We start from the raw sequence: 25,050 nt of genomic DNA, 5'->3' as shown, positions 1-25,050 counted from the left end.
ACTTTGCTTCCCCCTCCCACCCTGGCACACCCACCCCTTGTCTTCCAGAAAATCTCAAACTCCACTTATCGTTTTGCAACAAATAGTTTCAGACAGATGGATTCTGAAGATCATTCATCAAGGTTAAAGATGGCATCCCCCAGACCAGACTCCTGTTTCCATCTGTCCATCACATGCTGTCCCATGGAGGGGGAACAAGTTCCCCCTTCCCAGATGGGAAAGGGGTTTTATTTGAGGATATTTTTAGTCCCAAAGAAAGAAAATGGTTAGAGACCAGTTCTGGATCTTTTTTTTTCCTAAACCTGTTTGTGATAGTGCCCTAATTCAAAACAATATCACTTCACAGCCTGCCACCTCTTCTTCATCATTCAGGTTTCCTGCTAACACTAGATTTAAAAGATCCTTATCATTACATCCCTATTCATCCAGATTGCAGGTGTTTCTTAAGGGTTTGTATGTTTGTGTCACATTATCAGTTCTCTGCATTACCCTTTAGACTATCGATTGTAATAAGAGTGTTAGTTCACTGCAGGTTAAAAGGTATCCACATTTTTCCTTATTTAGATGACTTGCTTATCTGTGCAGAGCCTTTTCAGAGTGTCAAGAATCACTCTTACTTGGGTGAGAAATCTGTTATACAAGCTGGGATTCCAAGAGAACATTCAAAAGTCTTTTTTGAGACCTTCTCTCAGAGGATTGTGTTTCTTGGATGTCAGTGAGAGACACCACAGTTCAAAGAGTTTTTCTTCCACAGGAAAAAGTAGATCTATATCTAAATCTGTTTCTAGAGTTTTCTACTTGGACATTGGTCACTGCAAGGGAAACAGGTATTTGGTTCTCATGGATTCTATGATTGTTATGATATCTCTGGCAAGACTCCACATGAGAAAGATGCAGTGGTATCTGAAGTCCCTTTGGTCCCAGCACCAACACTCTTTGTCTTTTCAAATACTAGTGCCTTCTCCCTTCCTGCTGCAAAGCAGTTAGTCACCACAGATGCCTCACACTTTGCTTGGGGAGCAATGTTAGGAGGGATAAAAGGGCAAGGTGTGTGAGACACCAAGGACAGACACAAGTACATAAATAAACAAGAGATGCTTGCCATGATCAAGACACTCGGCTGTCTGAATCAGTGTGGTACCCAGGACCTGTTCAAGTTGTTACATACAATACCACAGTCATGTGGTACATCAGCAAGCAAGAAGGAACCAGGTCTTGCCCCCTTTGCAGGCTAGCCATGTTAGCTTGGGATATAGTTTCATAGCACAATGTCAATCCACAGGCATCCTACATTCTGTCAGAGCAAAACTGTATGGCAGAGAAGTTCAGTAATACAAGGGAAGACCCTCATTATTGGAAACTAGATCAAGGGGGTCTTCCATGATTTGATCCATCTGTGGGGAGTTTCTCTAGCAGACCTCTTTGCCACATCTCTGAGCAATCAACTGGCAAGATTCTGTTTCAGGGCTGCTTGCAAAAATGCCTGGAATTTAGGTGCCTTTTCTTTTCCTTGGACAAAAATGATACTGTATGCTTTTCCATACTTTCCACTAATATCCTGAGTACTTCTAAAGATTCAGAATGAATCCCCCAAGATCATTGTAGTGATTCCCTTTTGGTCCAAGCAACAATGGTTTGCCCTTTCGGAAATCGTCAGGGGCAATTACCACAAACTTACTCACAGACAAATACAAGAGCAAGGGTGTTTGATACACCCTGAGATCAATCAACTTCAACTGATTGCTTAGATGATAGGTTCTTAAATCCTTTTAGGCACCTGTTTGCTGAGAATGTGTAGCAGGTACAAATGGAGGCAAGAAAGCCTGCTACTAGAACATCATATATTAGCAAATGGAAAAGGTTTTCTAATTGGTGCCAACAATCTAACCAACACCCATTCAGGGCTAGCTGTTCTCTGGTTTTACAATATTTGTGTGAGTTACTATCTTATGGCCTTTCTTATTCCTCTATCAAGGTTCATTTATTAGGAATTTCAGTATGTCTGCCCATGGATCCTCCTCTTTTAATGCGGTCTCATGTCAAAATGTTTTTGACAGGGGTTTTGCATAAGAGGCCTCCAAGAAAACTGGTGGCCTCTCCATGGGATCTTAAATTTGCATTAGAGAAACCAACACACACTCCATTTGAACCAACTATCCTGGCTCACTTAAAATTCTTAACATGGAAAACAATTTTACTGATTGCTATGACCCCTGCAAGAAGGGTATCTGAGTTGTAAGCTCTTATGGTGAGCCAACCCTACCTCGTTTTCCATAGGGACAGGGTTTCTTTGAGAACTAATCCTTCTTTTATGCCTAAAGTGGTATCTGAGTTTACTTTAAGCCAAACTATCCATCTCCCCAATTTTTTTTCCTTAACCTAAAAATGACGGAGAAATGATGCCTAACTCCAAAAGTGTGACTTTTGAGGAAGATGACTATGGGCAACTGATACTTCATTAAGGATTTGTAGAAAAAAAAGGCTAACTGTTGCAGTAAATTTCTTTTTCAGCAATTTTCTGCACTGTACTTCTACTCCCATAACACAGAATTTCAAAGATTAGCTCCCTTAGCAGTTAAACATGTACGTATCTGCTAAAATTCAAAATGCAAACAAATTCCATACAAGAAACTCTGATTCAGGTGTGGCAAAGCATTTTCTGTTTTGCTCCAGGCTGTTGTTTATTAGATGTGCAAAAATAATTATTTTGCACTCATTTTCAGTACCCAGTTTATCCCCTTCAGGGTCATGGGGAAACTAGAACCTATTGTGGCAAATAACATGTTTAAGCCACAGAATTATTCCTGGCTGGGATGCCAATCCATTACAGGAGTATACACACACACACACGCACACGCACACGCACACGCACACACGCACACACACCTACAGGTAATGTGGAGCATCACCATTTTACCTTCTGGTAAGTCTTTCAAATGGGGAAGGAAAAACAATGAGACACAGGGAAGACATACAGTCTCTGCATAAAAGGTTTACCAGCCAGGAACTGAATCATAACCTACCATTGTAAGGCAGAGATTTTACCCACTGCATTCTTTTGAGTTCTACTAAACAGTTTATTAAAATAATTGTGATTAAGCAAGTATTGATTTCACATCTGTAGTCTTGTGGAATATTAATTGTCTTCATTCCAAAGTACCAACTCAGTGATGTGAGTAGTCTGAGCCAATAATCTGTGAAAGTACTAAAAATGTGTAAAAGATAATATATTTTGGGTACTTCCTTATTATAGCGGCCTTGACACAATTGAAAACAGCCTTGGAAAAATTGCTAGGGCAAGGAAACATTCTGCCTAACAAATAAGGTACGCTCCACCTGCTTTGGTCACCTTCTTTGGTACCCAAACATAAAATGAACTTTTGCATCTAGGGTGTATTTCCTTACCTGCTGACATAAAGAAGTGAATGCATTTGTATTTTTGGATTTAGTAATTGGAATTTAAAGCTTGGGAGGGACAAGGTGAAGTGTGACAGAATGAGGAACAATTATAGAGACATATAACATGTATACCTGAGTAGAGCTTGCTTTTCAGTGTATGAATACACTGTGTACAACAACAGCTGCAGTGCCCAAACCTGCTAGGTGACTCAGCTTCCCATCCATCTCCCTCCCTAAATCACAGCCAGACTCTTTAAGTGCAGGAGGCCATACGTGCCGGAGGAGGTGGCCAATATGCAGGAGCAGTGCCAGGGAAGCTTAGCTGGAGTCAGGATCACTGCAGTTCACAGTAAAACACTCACCTAAAACTGGATTAATCTGCCTGTTTACTGCTTATGTTACTATATTGCCAAGGCTGCTATAATAAGGAAGTACCATATTTTGTGTAACACACTGCTATTGCATATGCATTGACATGATTTTGCGTATTTGTCTACATTAGACTGGAGTATCATAATTGAGTTTAAGAATGCATTAGCACTGCTACATTTTATAGCACTCTGTAGTGCCTCTGGTGTTGTGCAGTAGCACCATTTAATGCACTGCTCATTACTGGCATCTTGATGAGAAAGCTTACAGTCATGTTGATGGCGCCAATTTGTTAAAATCAGTTTTTTCAAGTGTCACAAGTTGTCTTTACTGTAGAGTTTTTTATTTTAATTATTTTTTTTTAACTGAAATATGCATCTGCCTTGCAATGTATGCCGATCCTTTTTGACACATTTACTTTGATATAAAGAGAAGGATGAAGCGAGAAAGACAGAGAGAACTTGGTACGTAAACTGACAATAATGGAATAAAAACATTCAGCAGTGGTGCATATTTTTGTGCCTTTGAGTTACTTTATTATTATTATTATTATTATTATTATTATTAGTGGACTTTTATTAAGTAAGCACATTTTCATTATGATTTTTTAAATCAAATCATAAACTTTGTGCTGCAGATGTATATGGATCAAAAACACTTAAGAGAAATGTCTTAGAACAACATCTAAGCAAAGACTGTATTTTAAGTGATCTGAGTCCTCTTGTTTTCTTCCTTTGCAGGTACAGTGTTAGCAGAACAGTGGAAACTCATATGTCTGGAACATCAAAAACTTCATCATCACACACAAAAGTAAGGACTGCCTTTCCTTAGTTAAATAACAACACTGTTTGTATATCAAAGTAGTAGGCAGTAAAATTTGCACAAAATAACACACAAAGAAATATATTGACCAGGATTCATAGAGAAGTGTTCTGCATATTTGTGCAATGGTTGCACATCCATACCATACCATGTTTTTAATTTGGCAAGGAACATATTACCTCTAGACAGATCCATAGTGGCTGGCAAATCAAACTCCTTGAACTACAGATCACTTCTTTTTCTTCTTCTTTTTCTTTCAGTTGCTGTTGTTAGGGGTTGCCACAGTGGATCATCTGTTTCCATTTCTTCCTGTCCTCTGTATCTTCCTCTGTCACACCAACACCTGCATGTCCTCTCTCACCGCATCCATAAACCTTATCTTAGGCCTTCCTCTTTTCCTCTTACCTGGCAGCTCCATCCTTAGCATCCTTCTCCCAATATACCCAGCATCCCTCCTCAGCACAGGTCCAAACCAGCGCATTCTCGCTTCTCTGGCTTTGTCTACAAACCGTCCAACCTGGGCTGACCCTCTAATATGCTAATTTCTAATCTTGTCCATCCTTATCACACCCAGTGCAAATCTTAACATCTTTTACATTGCCACCTCCAGCTCTGACTACTGCCTTTTTGTCAGTTTCACCATCTCCAAACCATATAACATAGCTGGTCTCACTACCATCTTGTAGACTTTCCCTTTCACTCTTACTGGTACCTGTCTGTCACAAATCACTCCTGACACTCTTCTCCACCTCTCTTCCACACTCACCATTACTCTGAGTTGTTGATCCCAAGTATTTAAACTAATCCACCTTTGCCAACTTTACTCCCTGCATCTTCACCATTCTTCTGTCCTCCTTCTCATTCAAACACATATATTCCGTATTAGTCCTTCTGACCCTCTCTAGAGCATATCTCCAACTCTCCATGGTCTCCTGTACCTGTTCCCTGCTCTCACTACAATCAGAATGTCATCCACAAACATCTTAGCCCATGGGGACTCCTGTTTGATCTCATCTGCCAACTTGTCCATCACCATTGCGAATAAGAAAGAGCTCAGAGCTGATCCTTGATGTAATCCTACCTCCACCTTGAACACGTGTCACTCCTTACTGCAGACCTCACCACTGTCACACTGCCCTCGTACATATCCTGTACCACACTTACATACTTCTATGCCACTGTCAGCTTCCTCATACAATGCCACAACTCCTGTCTAGGCACCCTGTTATATGCTTTTTCTAAGTCCGCGAAGACACAGTGCAACTCCTTCTGACCTTCTTTATACTTCATCAACAGCCTCAGAGCAAACATCGCATCTGTAGTGCTCTTTCATGTCATGAAACCACGCAGCATCACCTCCCTTCTTAACCTAGCTGCCACTACTTTCCCATAACTTCATGCTGTGGCTGATCAATTTTATCCCTTCGTGTTGGCCTGGACTTTAGAAGTAGATACCAAACAGGAGAGGACCCAGGACTGAACACTGTGGGATTCCACTCGTGACTGTTCGGCAGTCTGACTTGGAGTCAGCTACTTTCACACTGTGGGTTCTATCTGTGAGCCAGTTTGCAACCCACCTAGTGATATAGGGGTTGATGCCTAGCTTAGTGAGTTTTTCTATGATTCTTGAGTGGGGAATGGTATCAAAGGCTTTGGCCAGATCAAGGTAGGCTGTATGAACCACCTTGCCTTCATCTACAGCTCTGGTGACTGACTCAAAGAAGTCAACCAGGTTGGGCAGGCATGATCTACCCTTCACAAAACCAAACTGTGTGGGATCCAGAGTTTGGAGATTCCTATATCCTTGTTTATTAGGTCCATGATGATATGTTCCATAGCTTTGCATGTCAGACTCGGTAGGCTAATGGGGCAATAGTTCCCAGGGTCTGTATTCACTCCTCCTTTCTGGAGAGGGTGACTGTAGCAGCATGCCATTCAGTAGGGACAAAGCCCGAGGTGAGGCTGTGATTGAACACTGCACACAGGTGAGGTGCCAGTTCACTCTGTAGTTCATGTAGAACACAGCCAGAGATATTGTCAGGTGCCATAGAAACTGTATTCTTGGCCTTGGATAGGGATAGTGCTGGTTTAACCTGTGCAGCAGTAATACTGGGTGCCAGGCAATCAACTGGTATTGTTATTGGTCCTTTGGGGGGCTAAAGTTGGCACTGAATCTGTCGGCCAGTATACTGGCAATATCTGTTGGCTCGGTACAGGAGATACCGTTGTGCAGTAACTTACAAATCTGGGTATTGCTGTGGAGATTCTTTGCATAACTGTAGAAGGCCTTGTGGTTGTCTTTACTATCTACTGCAATTTTGTTTTCATAACTAGCTTTAAGAGGATTTGATGAGGGATCTCAACTTTTTCTTGAGGCTGATAAGGGAGTTTATCCAGTCTTGGGACTTCACCTTATTCCACATCAGTTTCCTCCTTCTGTTGTAGAGTTTGCTTATGGCAGGTGACCACCAGATTGGCTTCCTTTTTTTATAGGAGAGCGTCTTGGTTCTATTGGGTATGGCGAGATCCATGCATTTGTGTATGTGTTCGTACAGTGCATTGGTGTATGATTTGGCAGTCATGCAACTATTCTCCATTTGCATGGGTGCCGTGAAGCTAGCCACCTCCGTTTTAGGAGCCCAACGTTAGCTTTGGAGAAGTTTTTCATGGTGGTTACCTTTGCAGGGGGTGTGGATTTCCAAGGTGATTAGTTTGTGGTCGGATCTAACCAGGGATGGGTTGACTATTGGTGTAGAGCAACTGTTGCCCATGTTATTAATGACCAGGTCAAGGATGTTGCTGCCTCTAGTGGGGGTAAGATCGAGCTGGTCCAGGCATTGGAAGTAATGAATTCCAGGAAATGTTGGGCAAGTATTTTAGTACAGGAGTAGTTTTCCCAGTTAATGGAGGGGTAGTTGAAGTTGCCCAGTATGAGAGTGCTAGGTTGGACCCTAATATTCTCCAGGGTGCTTAGGAACGTGGAGTGTGAGTCTTGGAACATGGTTGGGGACCTATAGCAGGCTACGACCTGAATCACTGTCTTACCCAATATTAGATGCACCCGAAGTATCTCTGATACATTATGTTGGGCTACTACTCTGACGGTGTGTGCATCATTTATGAATATGGAAACACCACCGCCTTTGGAGCTTTAGTCCAAGTTTTGGGGCTGAAAGGTGTGGAATGAGTTATAGCCTGGTAGTGCAGGGGTGCATTCTGCTGCCTTGAACCAGGTCTCTGTTGCAGCACAAATGCCAATGTTCTCCATTTTAAGGAGTGCTTCAAGCGAGTGCATTTTGAGATTTAGACTTCTAGAGTTGAGCAGCATGACCCTCAGATTGCATTTGTTTGTAGCTGTTACGGTGGTAATTTGGTTTTGGAACACCACCTAAAAAGGCACTATAGGGGTGGCAAGAGCCTTGGCCAGTATCCGGAAGCCAAGGGGTGACAGATGCAGACCATATCTGGCAAAGCATCGAGGTCTGTCAGTCATGTCATCCCAACAAATCCTCACAACCGTTTGAAAGGACACCAGAAATTCATTTGTAAAAAACTATAGTAGATGCCCAGACAAGCAGTAGAAACACCATAAGCTCCACACATATAACGAAATGAAAATCAGGTACCAAAGTCTTTAATTGTTAAGTGCTTTCATCCCCTGGGTGAACCTTCGGGGAATTTCATCAGAACTAAATAACCCCCTTCAAGTCAACCCCTTTTATACATACATAATTAAATCAATTAAACAATTAGGTAAATAATTGATTGGTAAGAACATGTAAAGACATACCATAAAATCACTAAAACATTACATACAATGTAATAATAAACATATATTCCTTTAAAAATATATATAAAAGTAGTACAATTAAAATATGAATTCTTGTAGCTTAGATATCCCAATCAAATGTTGTTGTATAATATCTTAAAATACTAATGTATTTTTCTCAGCACTGGAACCAAGGACACATAATCATTTAATCCAGGTTCCACCAAGGCATTAAGCTTAATAATCCAGTGGAATTCTCTCAGGTCAACCTGAAGTTCTCACCAACCACCTCTCAAATTGTGTGGGACAACTTCTAATATTGGAAACTTGAATTTTATGTCCCCTTGACAAGCTCATGTATGCCTATAAAGGGCATTATTGATATTTTCTTTGGCAATAGCTCGTATAGTCTAGTTCTAAATTTCCTTTCCGTTTTGCCAACATACAAATATGAACATGTTTGACAAATGGAAATGTAAATAACACCTTTCATATTGCAATTACCTTCCAAAACAAAGGGGCGTTGATTACATTGACCACATCTAGTGGTTCCTTTAGTTGACAAAGTTCTAGGTGTAATAACATGTTCCGTCAAGTATTTGAAATTTTTGCCTGCTTTATACACAAAGCTTGGTAGTTGGCTTAAGATGTTAAATATCTCTGTGTTACCTTTAAAAATGTTCCAGTTCCTTTTAATAATATCCCTAAGTGTTTGTTCTCCTACACCAAATGGGATGACCATACTCTTGTTCTACCCCACCATTCCTATATGTTGGTTGTTCAATTTTTGGATTATCTCACCACTACCTAATAGGGGCTTATATTTTATCCCCTATTCTTCTACCATTTGTTTCACAACCCTGTCAAGTATCCCACTAGGGTACCCCCTTACCCTAAACATTTTCATCCAGAAAAGTATCTCGTGTAGAGCACATTCTTCCTGCCTTTACCAACTGCCCTTTAAAGATGTTTCTCTTAGTATGGAAAGGGTGACAACTTTGGAAATCAAGGTAACTATTAGAGAAGGTTTCCTTCCTATGTATTCTGGAAGCAAATCCTTTATTAGACGTGTCCTTAGAAATCATCACATCCAAATAATTGATCTTATCAATAGAATGGTTAGCTGTGAATTTAAAAAATGGACATATCTGGTTAATGTAATCCAGAAAAAACATTTAGATTAACTTGAGAATCCTTCCAGAGAATAAAAATATCGTCCAGAAAACCACAACTGTTAGTAACTTCTTGTAAAAATATATTTCTTTTCCCATGAATAAAGAATCAAATTGGCATAAATGGGGGCACATGTTGCCCCCATTGCTACCCCCTGAGTTTGCCTGTAGAATTGTCCTTCAAAGGTGAAATAGTTGTTAGACAAAATATAATCCATAACTGCCATAAGAAAATTAATCATGGTGTCAGAAAATATAGTAAGTTTCCTAATGACGTCATGGAAGAGCGCCAGTCCCTCCTTTGGGTTTAGGAAAAAATTGAAAGGGGTTTTTTTTTAAATAAATCCCAAAATAATGGGCAAAAATCAAGGTAGGCTGTATGAACCACCTTGCCTTCATCTACAGCTCTGTTGACTGACTCAAAGAAGTCAACCAAGTTGGGCAGGCATGATCTACCCTTCACAAAACCAAACTGTGTGGGATCAAGAGTTTGGAGATTCCTATATCCTTGTTTATTAGGTCCATGATGATATGTTCCATAGCTTTGCATGTCAGACTCGGCAGGCTAATGGGGCGATAGTTCCCAGGGTCTGTATTCACTCCTCCTTTCTGGAGAGGGTGACTGTAGCAGCGTGCCATTCAGTAGGGACAAAGCCCGAGGTGAGGCTGTGATTGAACAGGGCACACAGGTGAGGTGCCAGTTCACTCTGTAGTTCATGTAGAACACAGCCAGAGATATTGTCAGGTGCCATAGAAACTGTATTCTTGGCCTTGGATAGGGAGAGTGCTGGTTTAACCTGTGCAGCAGTAATACTGGATGCCAGGCAATCAACTGGTATTGTTATTGGTCCTTTGGGGGGCTAAAGTTGGCACTGAATCTGTCGGCCAGTATACTGGCAATATCTGTTGGCTCGGTACAGGAGATACCGTTGTGCAGTAACTTACAAATCTGGGTATTGCTGTGGAGATTCTTTGCATAACTGTAGAAGGCCTTGTGGTTGACTTTACTATCTACTGCAATTCTGTTTTCATAACTAGCTTTAAGAGGATTTGATGAGGGATCTCAACTTTATCTTGAGGCTGATAAGGGAGTTTATCCAGTCTTGGGACTTCACCTTTCCACATCAGTTTCCTCCTTCTGTTGTAGAGTTTGTTTATGGCAGGTGACTACCAGATTGGCTTCCTTTTTTTAGAGGAGAGCGTCTTGGTTCTATTGGGTATGGCGAGATCCATGCATTTGTGTACGTGTTCGTACAGTGCATTGGTGTATGATTTGGCGGTCATGCAACTATTCTCCATTTGCATGGGTGCCATGAAGCTAGCCACCTCCGTTTTAGGAGCCCAACGTTAGCTTTGGAGAAGTTTTTCATAGTGGTTACCTTTGCAGGGGGTGTGGATTTCCAAGGTGATTAGTTTGTGGTCGGATCTAACCAGGGATGGGTTGAGTATTGGTGTAGAGCAACTGTTGCCCATGTTATTAATGACCAGGTCAAGGATGTTGCTGCCTCTAGTGGGGGTAAGAACGAGCTGGTTCAGGCATTGGAAGTAATGAATTCCAGGAAATGTTGGGCAAGTATTTTGGTACATGAGTAGTTTTCCCAGTTAATGGAGGGGTAGTTGAAGTTGCCCAGTATGAGAGTGCTTGGTTGGACCCTAATATTCTCCAAGGTGCTTAGGAACGTGGAGTGTGAGTCTTGGAACATGGTTGGGGACCTATAGCAGGCTACGACATGAATCACTGTCTTACCCAATATTAGATGCACCCGAAGTATCTCTGATACATTATGTTGGGCTACTACTCTGACGGTGTGCGCATCATTTATGAATATGGAAACACCACCGCCTTTGGAGCTTTAGTCCAAGTTTTGGGGCTGAAATGTGTGGAATGAGTTATAGCCTGGTAGTGCAGGGGTGCATTCTGCTGCCTTGAACCAGGTCTCTGTTGCAGCACAAATGTCAATGTTCTCCATTTTAAGGAGTGCTTCAAGCGAGTGCATTTTGAGATTTAGACTTCTAGAGTTGAGCAGCATGACCCTCAGATTGCATTTGTTTGTAGCTGTTACGGTGGTAATTTGGTTTTGGAACACCACCTAAAAAGGCACTATAGGGGTGGCAAGAGCCTTGGCCAGTATCCGGAAGCCAAGGGGTGACAGATGCAGACCGTATCTGGCAAAGCATCGAGGTCTGTCAGTCATGTCATCCCAATAAATCCTCACAACCGTTTGAATGGACACCAGAAATTAATTTGTAAAAAACTATAGTAGATGCCCAGACAAGCAGTAGAAACACCATAAGCTCCACACATATAATGAAATGAAAATCAGGTACCAAAGTCTTTAATTGTTAAGTGCTTTCATCCCCCGGGTGAACCTTCGGGAACTTCATCAGAACTAAATAACCCCCTTCAAGTCAACCCCTTTTATACATACATAATTAAATCAATTAAACAATTAGGTAAATAATTGATTGGTAAGAACATGTAAAGACATACCATAAAATCACAAAAACATTACATACAATGTAATAATAAACATATATTCCTTTAAAAATATATATAAAAGTAGTACAATTAAAATATGAATTCTTGTAGCTTAGATATCCCAATCAAATGTTGTTGTATAATATCTTAAAATATTAATGTATTTTTCTCAGCACTGGAACCAAGGACACATAATCATTTAATCCAGGTTCCACCAAGGCATTAAGTTTAATAATCCAGTGGAATTCTCTCTGGTCAACCTGACGTTCCCACCAACCACCTCTCAAATTGTGTGGGACAACTTCTAATATTGCAAACTTGAATTTTATGTCCCCTTGACAAGCTCATGTATGCCTATAAAGGGCATTATTGATATTTTCTTTGGCAATAGCTCGTATAGTCTAGTTCTAAATTTCCTTTCCGTTTTGCCAACATACAAATATGAATGTTTGACAAATGGAAATAACACCTTTCGTATTGCAATTACCTTCCAAAACAAAGGGGCGTTGATTACATTGACCACATCTAGTGGTTCCTTTAGTTGACAAAGTTCTAGGTGTAATAACATGTTCCGTGAAGTATTTGAAATTTTTGCCTGCTTTATACACAAAGCTTGGTAGTTGGCTTAAGATGTTAAATATCTCTGTGTTACCTTTAAAAATGTTCCAGTTCCTTTTAATAATATCCCTAAGTGTTCGTTCTCCTACACCAAATGGGATGACCATACTCGTGTTGTACCCCACCATTCCTATATGTTGGTTGTTCAATTTTTGGATTATCTCACCACTACCTAATAGGGGCTTATATGTTATCCCCTATTCTTCTACCATTTGTTTCACAACCCTATCAAGTATCCCACTAGGGTACCCCCTTACCCTAAACATTTTCATCCAGAAAAGTATCTTGTGTAGAGCACATTCTTCCTGCCTTTACCAACTGCCCCTTAAAGATGTTTCTCTTAGTTTGGAAAGGGTGACAACTTTGGAAATCAAGGTAACTATTAGAGAAGGTTTCCTTCCTATGTATTCTGGAAGCAAATCCTTTATTAGATGTGTCCTTAGAAATCATCATGTCCAAATAATTGATCTTATCAATAGAATGGTTAGCTGTGAATTTAAAAAATGGACATATCTGGTTAATGTAATCCAGAAAAAACATTTAGATTAACTTGAGAATCCTTCCAGAGAATAAAAATATCGTCCAGAAAACCACAACTGTTAGTAACTTCTTGTAAAAATATATTTCTTTTCCCATGAATAGAGAACCAAATTGGCATAAATGGGGGCACATGTTGCCCCCATTGCTACCCCCTGAGTTTGCCTGTAGAATTGTCCTTCAAAGGTGAAATAGTTGTTAGATAAAATATAATCCATAACTGCCATAAGAAAATTAATCATGGTGTCAGAAAATATAGTAAGTTTCCTAATGACGTCATGGAAGAGCGCCAGTCCCTCCTTGTGAGGAATTGAGGTAAATAAATCCACTATGTCAATAGTGGAAACAATCACATTACCATTGTACCATCTTTCATTCATTTTGGACAAAAGATCCCAAGAGTCCTTGAGTAAATAATCAACAGTCAACTGAGTCTTTTAAAATTCTATCCACAAAGGTGCATAAAGTGTGTGTAGAACTATTGCGTGCAGAAATAATAATCCTAAATGGGGGGTTGCTGAATACATTTATGCACTTTGGGAATGCCAAAGGCTGTTGGTACTAAGTGATGTTCTGTTTTCAAAAAATTATCTAAGTCCTCTGAGATAACTTTTTGAAATAAATAGTCTTCCAGGAATAATTGAATCTTCCTATGTGCTAGAGTTACTTAATTCCTGGATGAAATATGATATTTTTCAGTGTCAGAGAACATCATAGTAAGCTAATTCACATAATCAGTACTGTTGAAAAGCACCACACCCCCACCCTTATCAGGCTTCATGATTTTATGCGTTTTGTCTGTTCTAAATTGATTTAAAAGTGTATGCTCTTCCCTACATAGGTTAGTGTGTTTATTATGTTTGAGACATTTAAACTCATTCTGAATGTCTCCTTCAGATGCTTTTTCAAAAGCCATAATTAACGGGTGAAGTGGTGGGTTGAAACAGCTTTTCTTTTTCAGTTTTAATTTTTGGATGTCCCCATTACTGTTAACTTCTTGCCCTTTAAACAAGATCTTTAAATTTAGTTTTCTGGTATACAATTTTAACTCAGTAATGGTATCCACTGTGTCCAACCTAAATGTGGGAACAAATTTACACCCCTTCCTAAATAAAGACAAGTAGGTTGTATCCAGCCCTAATTCAGTATAGTTATAGATCTTAAAACCATCCAAAGAGGCAAATTTACCATCATAAGTTAACTCAATATTTGCCCATACTGCTAAGCTGTCTACCTGCGATTGTTTCTGTAACCTCCCCTGTTGTTCCCTCTGTTGTTGTTTCTGGGTGTGTGGGTATCCCCTAAAAAGACTCTCTATTTCTGTTTTCAATATGTTCAGACCCTTTGAGTGTTAGAAAATTTGTTTCATATTGGCTTGATGTTTGATCATAAACAATACCTTCTTCATCAAACCACATTTTATTATGTGGTGAAATAAGCTGGGGGTCATGTACAACATTTATGTCACTTTGTCTAGAATCATTTTGAAACCCAGTAAACCATTTAGGTAGGTGATACACTTGTTTCTTTAAATAATCATCGTCATCCCTTAATAATTTTTTACTTTTACTTTCCAAATTCAACTTAACACTGTTATCAACCTTCTCAAAAATCCTTTCATAGTGCACAGTATTTAATTCAAACAACAAATCATTTGTAAGCAAAGCATTCATATTATCTAATTCTTCCAACATTAATTTAATACGCTTATTATTAGTTTTTATAATAAAGTCCATTAATTCAAGACCAAAACGATCAAAAAGTGCAAATAGTTCATCAGTATCACAATTATTTGCATCCATCCCATTAGGGAATTTGTATGGTCTAAGGCCTTTCGGTACATGCCTTTTCTTGTAACTTTCCTGCAGATATAGGTTGTCACATTGAATGGCATGTACCTTAAACAGTAAGTTCTCAAGTCCCTCATAGTGGTATTAAAAGATTTATGTTCCTGTCCCACAACCTGCTGCAAATCCTTTTTCTGGGAAAAAACGTCCCTCATAATCCATTCTATTAAGTTTGAAGAAGATGAATGGCTGGCTGCTGTTTTGTGTTGCTGTTGTTTATTTGCGGCCGTATACTGCCATCTTGTGGATTCTCTGAAAAATCACCTTGGTTAGCTAGCCTTGGGTGGGAGAACGTAAGGTCTTTTCTCTGTACGTCTCTTTGGGTAGAACAGTTTTGTGTGCTATGGAATGAATCCATTCTCTTCATTAAACCTGCAACCTGCTGAGACAGAGTGGCAGTGGCTGCAGTTAAATCGATGCTTGTTAAGTCCAAATTGACCGGGGAACCGTTAAAACTGCTTGATAAAACTTCATTAGAGGCAGATGCCCTCCCTCTATTATCACCAGTGGTACCTTACATTGTTCCACCTCTTGTCTCCTTCCACCAACCTGTGTAAGCCATGTAGCACTGCTCAGTTCAAACAGAAAAGTACAAAACCAATAAATCCTCACAAGTGTTTGAAAGGACACCAGAAATAAACTTGTAGAAAACTGTAGTCGATGCCCAAACAAGCAGTAGAAATACCATAAGCTCCCCACATATAACAAAATGAAAATCAGGTACCAAAGTCTTTAATTGTTAAGTGCTTTCATCCCCCGGGTGAACCTTTGGGGACTTCATCAGAACTAAATAACCCCCTTCAAGTCAAACCCTTTTTATACATACATAATTAAACAATTAGGTAAATAATTGATTGGTAAGAACATTTAAAGACATACCATAAAATCACAAAAAAAATTACATGCTATGTAATAATAAACATATATTTCTTTAAACTAGCTACAAGTATTCATATTTTAATTTTACTACTTTTATATATATTTGTGTAAAGAAAGTTATGGTGACAGCAGACTGGCAGAGCAAGATAAAATTCCTACAGCATGCTCTGAATTTGTCAGAAGCCACCCAGGAGGCATCACTATAAGATATGCAAACCCCACCTGAGTTAGTCTGTCCATTAGAATGAAGGAACTGCTGCTCTCTCAGAGGCTGCCCTTAATCACTAGGATCTATACCATTTCACAGTGAGCAAGCACAGCAGAGCTTTGGAAGAACCTCATTACTGTTGCTTATAGACATGATCTTGCTGTTTTAGTCACCGTCAGTAGCTCATGACATGAGTACAAGAACACTGACTGACTTTAAAGTCTGCAGATTAAAGTCTTTTTACTATAGGGCTAGCTCCCACACCACAAAACATTTTCACACCAATGCCACATTTGCACAAATTGAGGAAAGAGCAAACTCCTACTAGCAAGGCAAAGCTGTTTCCAGGAATGCATGCTCCTGCTTAAACAGCAGTGAACAAGTGATTTCTAAGAGATTGCATACCAACGAAACAAAAGACAGCCCTGCTACTGTCCAAGTCCTTTTGAAAATGTCATGTTCCCCCTCATCATCGTTCATGAAGAATACTGTTGTATACTTAAAGATCATATGAGAAATTTTGCATACTATTAATGAAATATGAAATTATGTCCTTTTTTATTGATTAGAGTTCTCAAAAAACTGCTTATTGATTTCTTCTGTGGTGGTCTTTGTCAGTATCCAATTACTTACTGTAAAGTGACAAAAATAATGAGAAAATGAAGATGTCACATGAAGCATTTTAGTTAGTTCATATACAGTAAATTATAGTTACTGGTTCCCTCCACATTTCTTTTAAGAAAGGAAAATAATTTTTCTTGATGTTTCATCTAGGTGTGACATCTTATCATTATATGCAGGCTCTGCCTTTGAATCCCTGTGTGAATTTCTTGTGACTGATCAATGTCACTCTACTTTTCATACACTGAATCTATGCTCTAGTCTTGTAGCACTTATTACAGTTTAGCTGCTCAGTGTAAGTCACAAGACTGACTTAAGCTGCCGTATAGTACAGCCCCAGCGGTTTGCAAGAGATAGCACCAATTTTCATTATGAACTGCTGTTTGATTCCCTAATTTCAGAACTTTTGCTACAGGAGGCCCTGACAGGAGCAGAAGACTCTAGCTGGCATAGCTCCAAGGCTCTTTGGGTCACACAAGCTCCACCACCGTCAAGGAAACATGACGTCTGTACACAGGAGTTGTATTATTTTTACACAGAAAAACCAAAGCTGAGTTACTTAAGTCTTACATTTGTTAATTTTGTTTATTCTTGAAGTCTGTGCATATTTAAGATGTTCTTCCATAATCAATGTTACAATATTAATAACTGATGAGATATCCTGCCAAGAATAACTGTACATTGTCAGCATACCAGAGCCTGGGTGTCCTCTTTTTATGCTTTACATCTGACATATGATCTGAGTCCAACAGAGGCAAAGGTACACAGGGATGTATGAACGCAAAGTACCTCAAAACTTTCTTGTTGTCAGCCAAGACCTGAATTGTTGCTTCAACTTTGGTTCTGTGCTATGTAGGGTGGATATGTTAGTTTGGACAGATAAATATTCCTATTGAGACCCTCTTCTTTCTGTAATGTGTACTTCATAAGTTTAGTACATGTCATTGAAGAGAGGGAAATGTGATTGGGGGGGCAGATTCCTCACAGATATCACTATACTAATGTTTGTTTTGTCTGGGTGCTGAGCATTATTAAAGGAATTGTTCTGTCTGTCAGGCATTTGTGATTAAAACCTTGCATAGTTGTCTTTCTTCTTTAATGTATCTGGAGAACCAGAAGCTCAAAATCTTTGCTCAGGATAAGATGGCATCTAAATACTTTACAGCTGATGTCCTTTCAATTCCAAAGAAGTTGTCAAGGAAGCTTAGATTGGAAACAACTGCTGTGGCGACAGGCCCAGAAATCTCCATAGTGTGTTTTGATGAGACCTCAGACCATCTGGCTGCTTCTGGAGGTCAATATGGTGTAGCCTTCTTGTATGTCCTTCACATCTGGCCAGTCATCTGCTTTGGCCGAGAAGAGAGAATCACAGCATGTTGTATCAGACAGAGAAGATAGCATAACGTCAAATCTTAGGGAAGAAGCTCTTGGTTCTTTTTTGAGGTAAGTCAGGGCTCAGAGCCTCCTTGTTTAGTGAGGACAGACTTTGGCTGTAAGAAGAAACTGAAGACTAGACATACAGTTTATCCTCAGTCTGCAAAGAATGTGCAATAGTTTGGGCAGAGTTTTACTTATAGGTTCATAGGTGTATACCAGGCTAACTACCAATAGGGCCTTTATAAGCCTAGCTGTGCAACCGAACTCAGTTGTGTCCCTGTGTATCACGGGTGTTTTACTAAGAGGTATGTTAAGATTTTTATAGAGGCGGTGTGGGGGGGTATGTTAGTTTGGGCATTACTGTCTGCCTCTGTCTATATAGGTTCAAAGGTATGTACTAGTTTAATGACCACCAAGGCCTTTACAAGCCCTGCAACATAACAAAAGTACCAGTAGTCTACATTTGAACCTACAATTACCACTGCTGTTGCTCTTAATCTATTTGCAGCTTGTGCCACAAGGCCTTTTTAAAACTATTATATCTTTAAAGCTGATTTCTTACTGTAACCACAGCAAACATGCTCAAGGTGGATCCTCTGAGTCAGAATGTAAATTTAACTTCTTTAATCAGAAAACTAAAAAAAAAAAAAAAAAAAAATTCACAGATGTATCAAAAAACACAAGTTAAGCACGTTTGTCCTTTGTCTATCAAAAATGGACTTCTACAGAACTAATTGGTACAATAACATCATTGCCTTCTTACTTTCCTGCTTCTTTCCTTTCATCCTTTTCTCTCCTTAAAAGGTATAGCGAAGAATCTGAAGATGAGATGGAGTCTGAGTCAGACTGGGATAATTCTTTTCATTATTCTTCCCATATTCATTCTCCTGTTACCTATGCTTCAGTGATGAAGATACTCTATCTCCTATGGAAGAGCTTTCCTTTGGGAACACCACTGTTAAGATGGTGTACCATTTTCAGTAGGAAGGTTCTCAGCTGTCTGATATCCAGGAGAGATTTTATGTACTGTTGGAAATGAGTGTGTATAAGCCTTTGGTCATTCACACTGTTTTGGAAACCTTGTTGGATACCTTCTCCTCTGCTTTTCTTAACCCAGAGTGTCAGCCTCTGTCTCCCAAAAAAAAAAAAAAAACAGATTTTACTAGGAGCCAGATTCAGTCAAGTTCCTATACAAGAATCCTATTTCATATCCATCTCTCATCAATCTTTTTACTGAAAAGCCTTCTAAGCGTCTATCTTTTTTTTTTTTTGACTATTTTGCCTACAGATAAAGATAGTAGAGCCATTGACAGATACCAAAAATGTTTATACTTCTGCTACTTTAGCTTTTAGAGCAATGAATTACCAAACCCATATGGTCAGGCACCTGTTGTCTGTTCTGGGTAACCTGAGTTAGGTACTGTTGCATTATGATGATTCAGAAACCAAATCTTCTGTACTATTTCCTCTTAATTCTGCTTCCAAAATGACTGGACATTCTAAGTGTAGTTATGATGTTTAGATGCCTCATCTAGGGCTGCAACTACTGGTTCAGTTCTACATAGATTTTTGTGGCTTAGACTTGAGCATTTGCCTGAAGATGTCAAGATTAAGTTGCTTAACTTTCTTTTGAATAGACAGCATCATTTTGGTTCTGCAGCTGTGGAACTTTTCAAAACCTTGCAAGAGAAAGGTGTGGCGAGGCAGGACCTAAAACAAATATTTATTTCTCCTATTTATGCATTTCAGGAAAATTATCCTTCTAAGAATGGTCATTTCCATTGTAAGGATCATCAGGCACTCACAAATCTAACCCTCATGAAGCTGCTATACTTCCGCAAGTCAAACAGCATGAGGGTCACTCAATCTAGGGATCTAAACTTAGTCAGCAACTCAAATAAAACATGCTGGAGAGGCAGATATGTGAATTAGAGACTGCCCCTTCTTTGGAACAGGCTTGCTATTCATATTAAACAGAGCCCTTCCTTTGCCCTTTTCAAATACAGTGTGAATCAATGGATGGGGAATCGGAAATTCACAAGTAGGGTAGTGCCTTTGTCCCTTACAGACAAGGGCAATCTGTAAGATACTCAAGGCATAGGCACAAATCCATGCCATCCTCTTTCCCATAAGGGACATATATTGGCTAAAACTGAGTTATATAGGCTAGGCTTTTACGGGTTTTAAGCCATTAGTCTGGTAATCTCCTATGAACATACAAACCTATAAAATCTTCTCAGAAGGGTAAGACACCTCCTAGAAGCCAGTTTCAGGAAAAGTATCTGTAGAGTTCCAGTGGTTCTAAGCCTTTCTTTTCAGATAAATCACCTGCCTTGGGACTATCTACCTCCTCTTCCCAATTCATCATGCCTTGATCTATCTTGGGTTCCTTTATCTCAAAATCTTTCCCTCGCTTGTTTGGAAAATGATAGTCCTACTCAAATGGATTCTGTCCCTCAATCATAGGGAGATACAAAATGTTTTGGAAGGTTTTCCCTCATCACCCAGGATATCCTCAGCCACCCCAAAGCCTGATTCATTTTTTTTTGCATCTTCTTTGAGACCTCTTTTCTCAGGGGACAATAGAATTGCTTTCTCCTCATTTACAGAAAACAGGTAGGTTTTTACTCGAGTGTTGCTGGTTCCCAGAAAGGAGGGCACTAGGAGATTTACTTTGGATCTTTCCTTCCTCAGAACTTTTCTAAATGTTCCAAGTTTCAAGATGTTGACTTTTCAGTTCTCTCATCCAGCGAATCTTCCAGGGTCTATATTAAATCAGCGAATGCTTAAAATAGTGAACGCTGATTTATCAAAACTTTAAAAGCAAAAGCTTGAAATCCTGAAGACACAGAACAGCAATTTTTTTCCCAGGGAAAAAAAAAATCACTGTTCCACACAAATAAAAACAAAAAAACTTCAAAACACTGAATAAAGTGGAGGCCTTTGCCCCCAACACCCCCCTCCCACTTAAATATACCAACTCCGAGATCGCACCACAGTGGAGGAAATGGCAAAGTCCCTAAAACAAAAAATCGCTGTTCCGTGTCTTTGGGATTTCAAGCTTTCACTTTTAAAGGGTTGATAAATCAGCGTTCACTATTTTAAGCATTCGCTGATTTAATATAGACCCTTCTTCCACAGGCTTTCATGGTGACTTTGGATTTAAAGGATTCTTGTCTTCATATTCCTCCTCATCTGCAGTACGGGGCATTTTTACATTTCTGTGTGCCTTCATATCAATTTCCATTCTCTGATTTACCCTTTGATATTTGTCTGAGTATTCACAAAGTGCCTAGTTCCTGTCATTGCTTTCTGTAGGCTTCAAACTATTCAAATATTCTCTTATCTTGACAATCTTCTTTTTTAGACTTCTACTCAAGAGCTTCTTCTGACTCATTTGCAGTTTTTAATGGATCTCCTGGCCAGTCTGGGCCTCAAAATAAGCCTGAAGAAGTCTTGCTTAATACCATTACAGGATCAAAATTTTTCTGGGTTCCAGAATTAAGAATCAATACGTTGTCAAAGACAGTTTTTCTTACAAAAATTAAGGTACTTGATAGATTGTTTTCAGAATCTTCTTTTCTTGAATGTCTACACTGCAAATGAAATTCTCAAAGGTCTGGGCTACATGGCACAAATGATTCCTACAGTTCCTTATAACATATGAGAAAGATACAGTGTTAACTGAAATTTGTTTGGACTCAGCATTTTCGGCCAGTATACTTCCAAACTCCTCTCCTACCCTTCATCAAGAAGGAGATTTCATGGTACGTCAGTCAGGTCTCACTCAATCCAGGTGTGCTTTTTCTTGTTATTTCCCCTTGCCAAGATCTATTCACAGATTCCTTGTATCTTGTGTGGATTGCTTCTCCATGAATCCCAGGGTCCAAGGAATATGGTTTCAAAAGGAAAGAAGGGACTACTTCGGTATGAAGGCGATGAAGGCACTTATTTCAGCTCTTTAATCTTTTTATTACCACCAGATCCTCCTTGGATATTCACAGACAACACTACAGTTGATATATCAAAAAGTGGGGGTGGGGAGGGGCACTGTGTCTTATTACCATTGCAGGATGGCTTTGATAGCTTGGTAAATTGCAGTTTGACACAAACGTTTTCTCCAGGCTCTGCATATACCTCCCGAGAGAAGCACAGTAGCAGACTTTTTGAAAACATCCAGAGCAGACCGTCACAAGTGGATGCTAAACAGAAACGTCTTGCTACACATTGTCCATCGGTAGGATACTCTGCAGACATACCTTTTTGCCTCCTTATCCAACAGACAGGTCGGGGTATTTTATTTAAGACTACCATGCCTTCAGGCATTTAGAACAGATGCCATAACCTATCCTTGGAAAAGGAGTTTACTTTATGCTTTTCCTCCACTTCCTTTGATTACAAAAGTCATTCTGAAGATTAAGAAGGACAAATCAAAAATCTTGTTGGTGACTCCCTTTTGGCCTAAGAAGCATTGGTCTCCCTAATATTTCATCTGGCCAAGGACAGTCAGTCATTATAGTTACTTCACAAGATGGACTAACTTACATAGAGCAAAGGCTCTTTGATTCACCCCAGTCTACAGACTTTGAATCTGACACTTTGGGTGATGGAATTTTAATTCCTTTTAGGCGTCGTTTTTTTTTTTTTTTTGAAGACATGCTTAAGATTTTACAGGAGGTAGAAAACTAAATATTAAGATATTGTTTGTCTCCAAAAGGAAACTTTTTTTTTCCTTTGGTGCTCTAGACAAAATCAGCACTTGTACCTGAGGAACATTCCAAATATTTTTGGCTTATTTGTGTAAATTGCGCAATTCTCGGTTGGCATTCTCTTCTGTTAAAGCACATCTGTCAGCTATTTCTGTTTGTCTACAATTGGAGCCACCACTAGCATCTTGATTTGAGATCAAACAGTTTTTGAAAAGCATTCTGTATATTAGGTCACCGAGAAGGGCTCTCCATCCTTCTTTCAATATGAACTATATTCTAGAAAAGCTTATCTTATCCCCTTTTGAGCCTGCTGCCTCTCTTCCTCTTAAGTTTTGTACTTGGAAAAACTGTGCTGTTGGTGCCTTTGACTTCTGCTAAGTGAGTTTCATTGTAGCAAGTTTTATTGGCTATCCCACTTTTTTCATTTTTCATAAGGAATAAGGGGTACTCTCCATACTAATTGTTCTTTTATGCCTAAGATTTATAATGCTGTCTCCTTACATCAGACCATTAACTTGCTTACCTTTTGTCCTCCCCCCTCAGATTTCACTTGAGTGGAATCCTACATTCTTTGGATATGTATAAGCAGCACAGGTTTTTTATGGACAAAACCAAGTCTATTAGGTAGTCTGATTAGCTTTTTGTATCTTTACAGAACAAACCTTTGGATGCTTCTGTTTCCAAACAAACTGTATCTAATTCAATAGCCATTGCATTTTGTTACTCTTTGCAAGTTAATCCAATTCTGGCACAATTTAAGGTGCATTCTACTAGAGCTTTCTTCAAAGGTCTGGATACCAAATCTGTTCTTGAAGCAGCTGCTTATTTTTTCCATTAGCACTTTTATAAAACATTACAAGATTTTCTTATTTTTCCATTAACACTTTTATAAAACATTACAAGATTGTTTTCTTTAAGAATAGTAACAGGATTTGTTTGCTCAGTCTTACTAGGTCTTTTGGACCTTAACCCTTTTCAGATTTCCTCCTCCATATCATCTTGGTTGGAGCTGGGAATCCTATAATAATACTTCAACAGTGATCATGGAAGGACATGGTACAGTTGTGTTAAGAACTTACCATAACAGTAGATATCCAACTAATCACTGTTGCATTATTACATCCCTCCCTCTTTCCGCCTCCTTTTTTTTCTTCCTTTTTTTGTTTGGTTGAGGTGTGTTCTTTTTGTTTCTTCCACCTCCTTTTTTATTTGCTTATATGCATGTGGATGCCTTTACTTCTTTCTCAGCTGCTTGTCTGGAACAAGACAGTCCTGAGGTACTTGGCATCTCTACATCCTTTACGTACCTCTGCCTCCGCTGGGCTGAGATCATACATCAGACATATGGTGTAAGAGGAGGATGAACAGGCTTTTGCATGCTGTTCATATGTTTCGCTATCCTTGGGGGGGATATTCCATCAGTTAATAATACTGCAACAGTGATTAGTCAGAAATCTAGTGTTATGGTAAGCTCTTACAGAACTGTACTTTATTCATATTTATGCCAGTAAAAGGATTGATGCCACAGTTTTTAAGAATAAAACAGGGTTGCATTGACTTAGCCCAGGCTGAGTAAGTCTGGAGGTTTAGCTGTGAGGGTTATGGCTGCAAACTGTTAGCAAGCGTCATCTTGTGCTCCTGTGTTTGAGTCCATCCATTTCCATTTGTAAACTGCAATTCTTAGCAAGTTACTTAATCAGACAGTGCTCCCTGAAAAAGTAACATTTATACCTAGTTAATAATAAAAAAAAAAAATTTTAATTGAAAATGGTTGAATTTTCATCTACTTATTGACTTACTATAGACAAGAGTGAAAAATGAAAGTTTTGTTACATTTCAGAATAATGGCTACAAAGAATTCTGCAGTTGTACAACCTGTAATTTGTGCCAGTGTGTTCCTAAATAATTTTATTTGAGAAGCATTGCATTAAATGTGCTTGGGAACTATAAGAATTGTGTGGCACTTGTAATTTGAAAGAGTAAATAAAAATCAAGTTTACATTGTAGTTGTGTACTGTTTTTGTTTTTATAGTTCATTGTTTTGTTTTCGTCTGTTCATTTTTGTTCCATAGGAAAACACTGCCCCTAACCCCTTGGCTAAAGAGGAGCTCAACCTTTTGGCAAGACTGATGGGTGGACTTGAAGTAAAGAAAAGTAGTGGCGAATGTGATTTCCGACTGAATCTGTTTTCTTCAGATGAAGAAGAGAAGTAATTTCATATATTCTTGTTATGGATGGATGGGT

At 39.2% G+C, this 25,050-nt stretch overlaps 1 protein-coding gene across 1 annotated transcript in view; it reads left to right on the top strand.

Annotated features, from left to right (window-relative positions):
- The window catches only part of OSCP1 (organic solute carrier partner 1), a 789,745-nt gene that overhangs the window by 652,238 nt on the left and 112,457 nt on the right, over positions 1–25,050 (top strand). Inside the window, exons 7-8 of the mRNA XM_044084814.1 lie at positions 4,509–4,578; positions 24,879–25,015. Of these exons, the coding sequence (XP_043940749.1) occupies positions 4,509–4,578; positions 24,879–25,015 (207 nt within the window). The remainder of the gene's footprint in view (positions 1–4,508; positions 4,579–24,878; positions 25,016–25,050) is intronic.

Source organism: Protopterus annectens, chromosome 1.part1 (genome assembly GCF_019279795.1).
Source record: "Protopterus annectens isolate FY-2018-M chromosome 1.part1, PAN1.0, whole genome shotgun sequence".
Classification (NCBI taxonomy): Eukaryota; Metazoa; Chordata; order Ceratodontiformes; family Protopteridae; genus Protopterus; species Protopterus annectens.
Note: the sequence above shows the minus strand (reverse complement) of the source record. Positions and strands in the feature narration are given on the sequence as shown.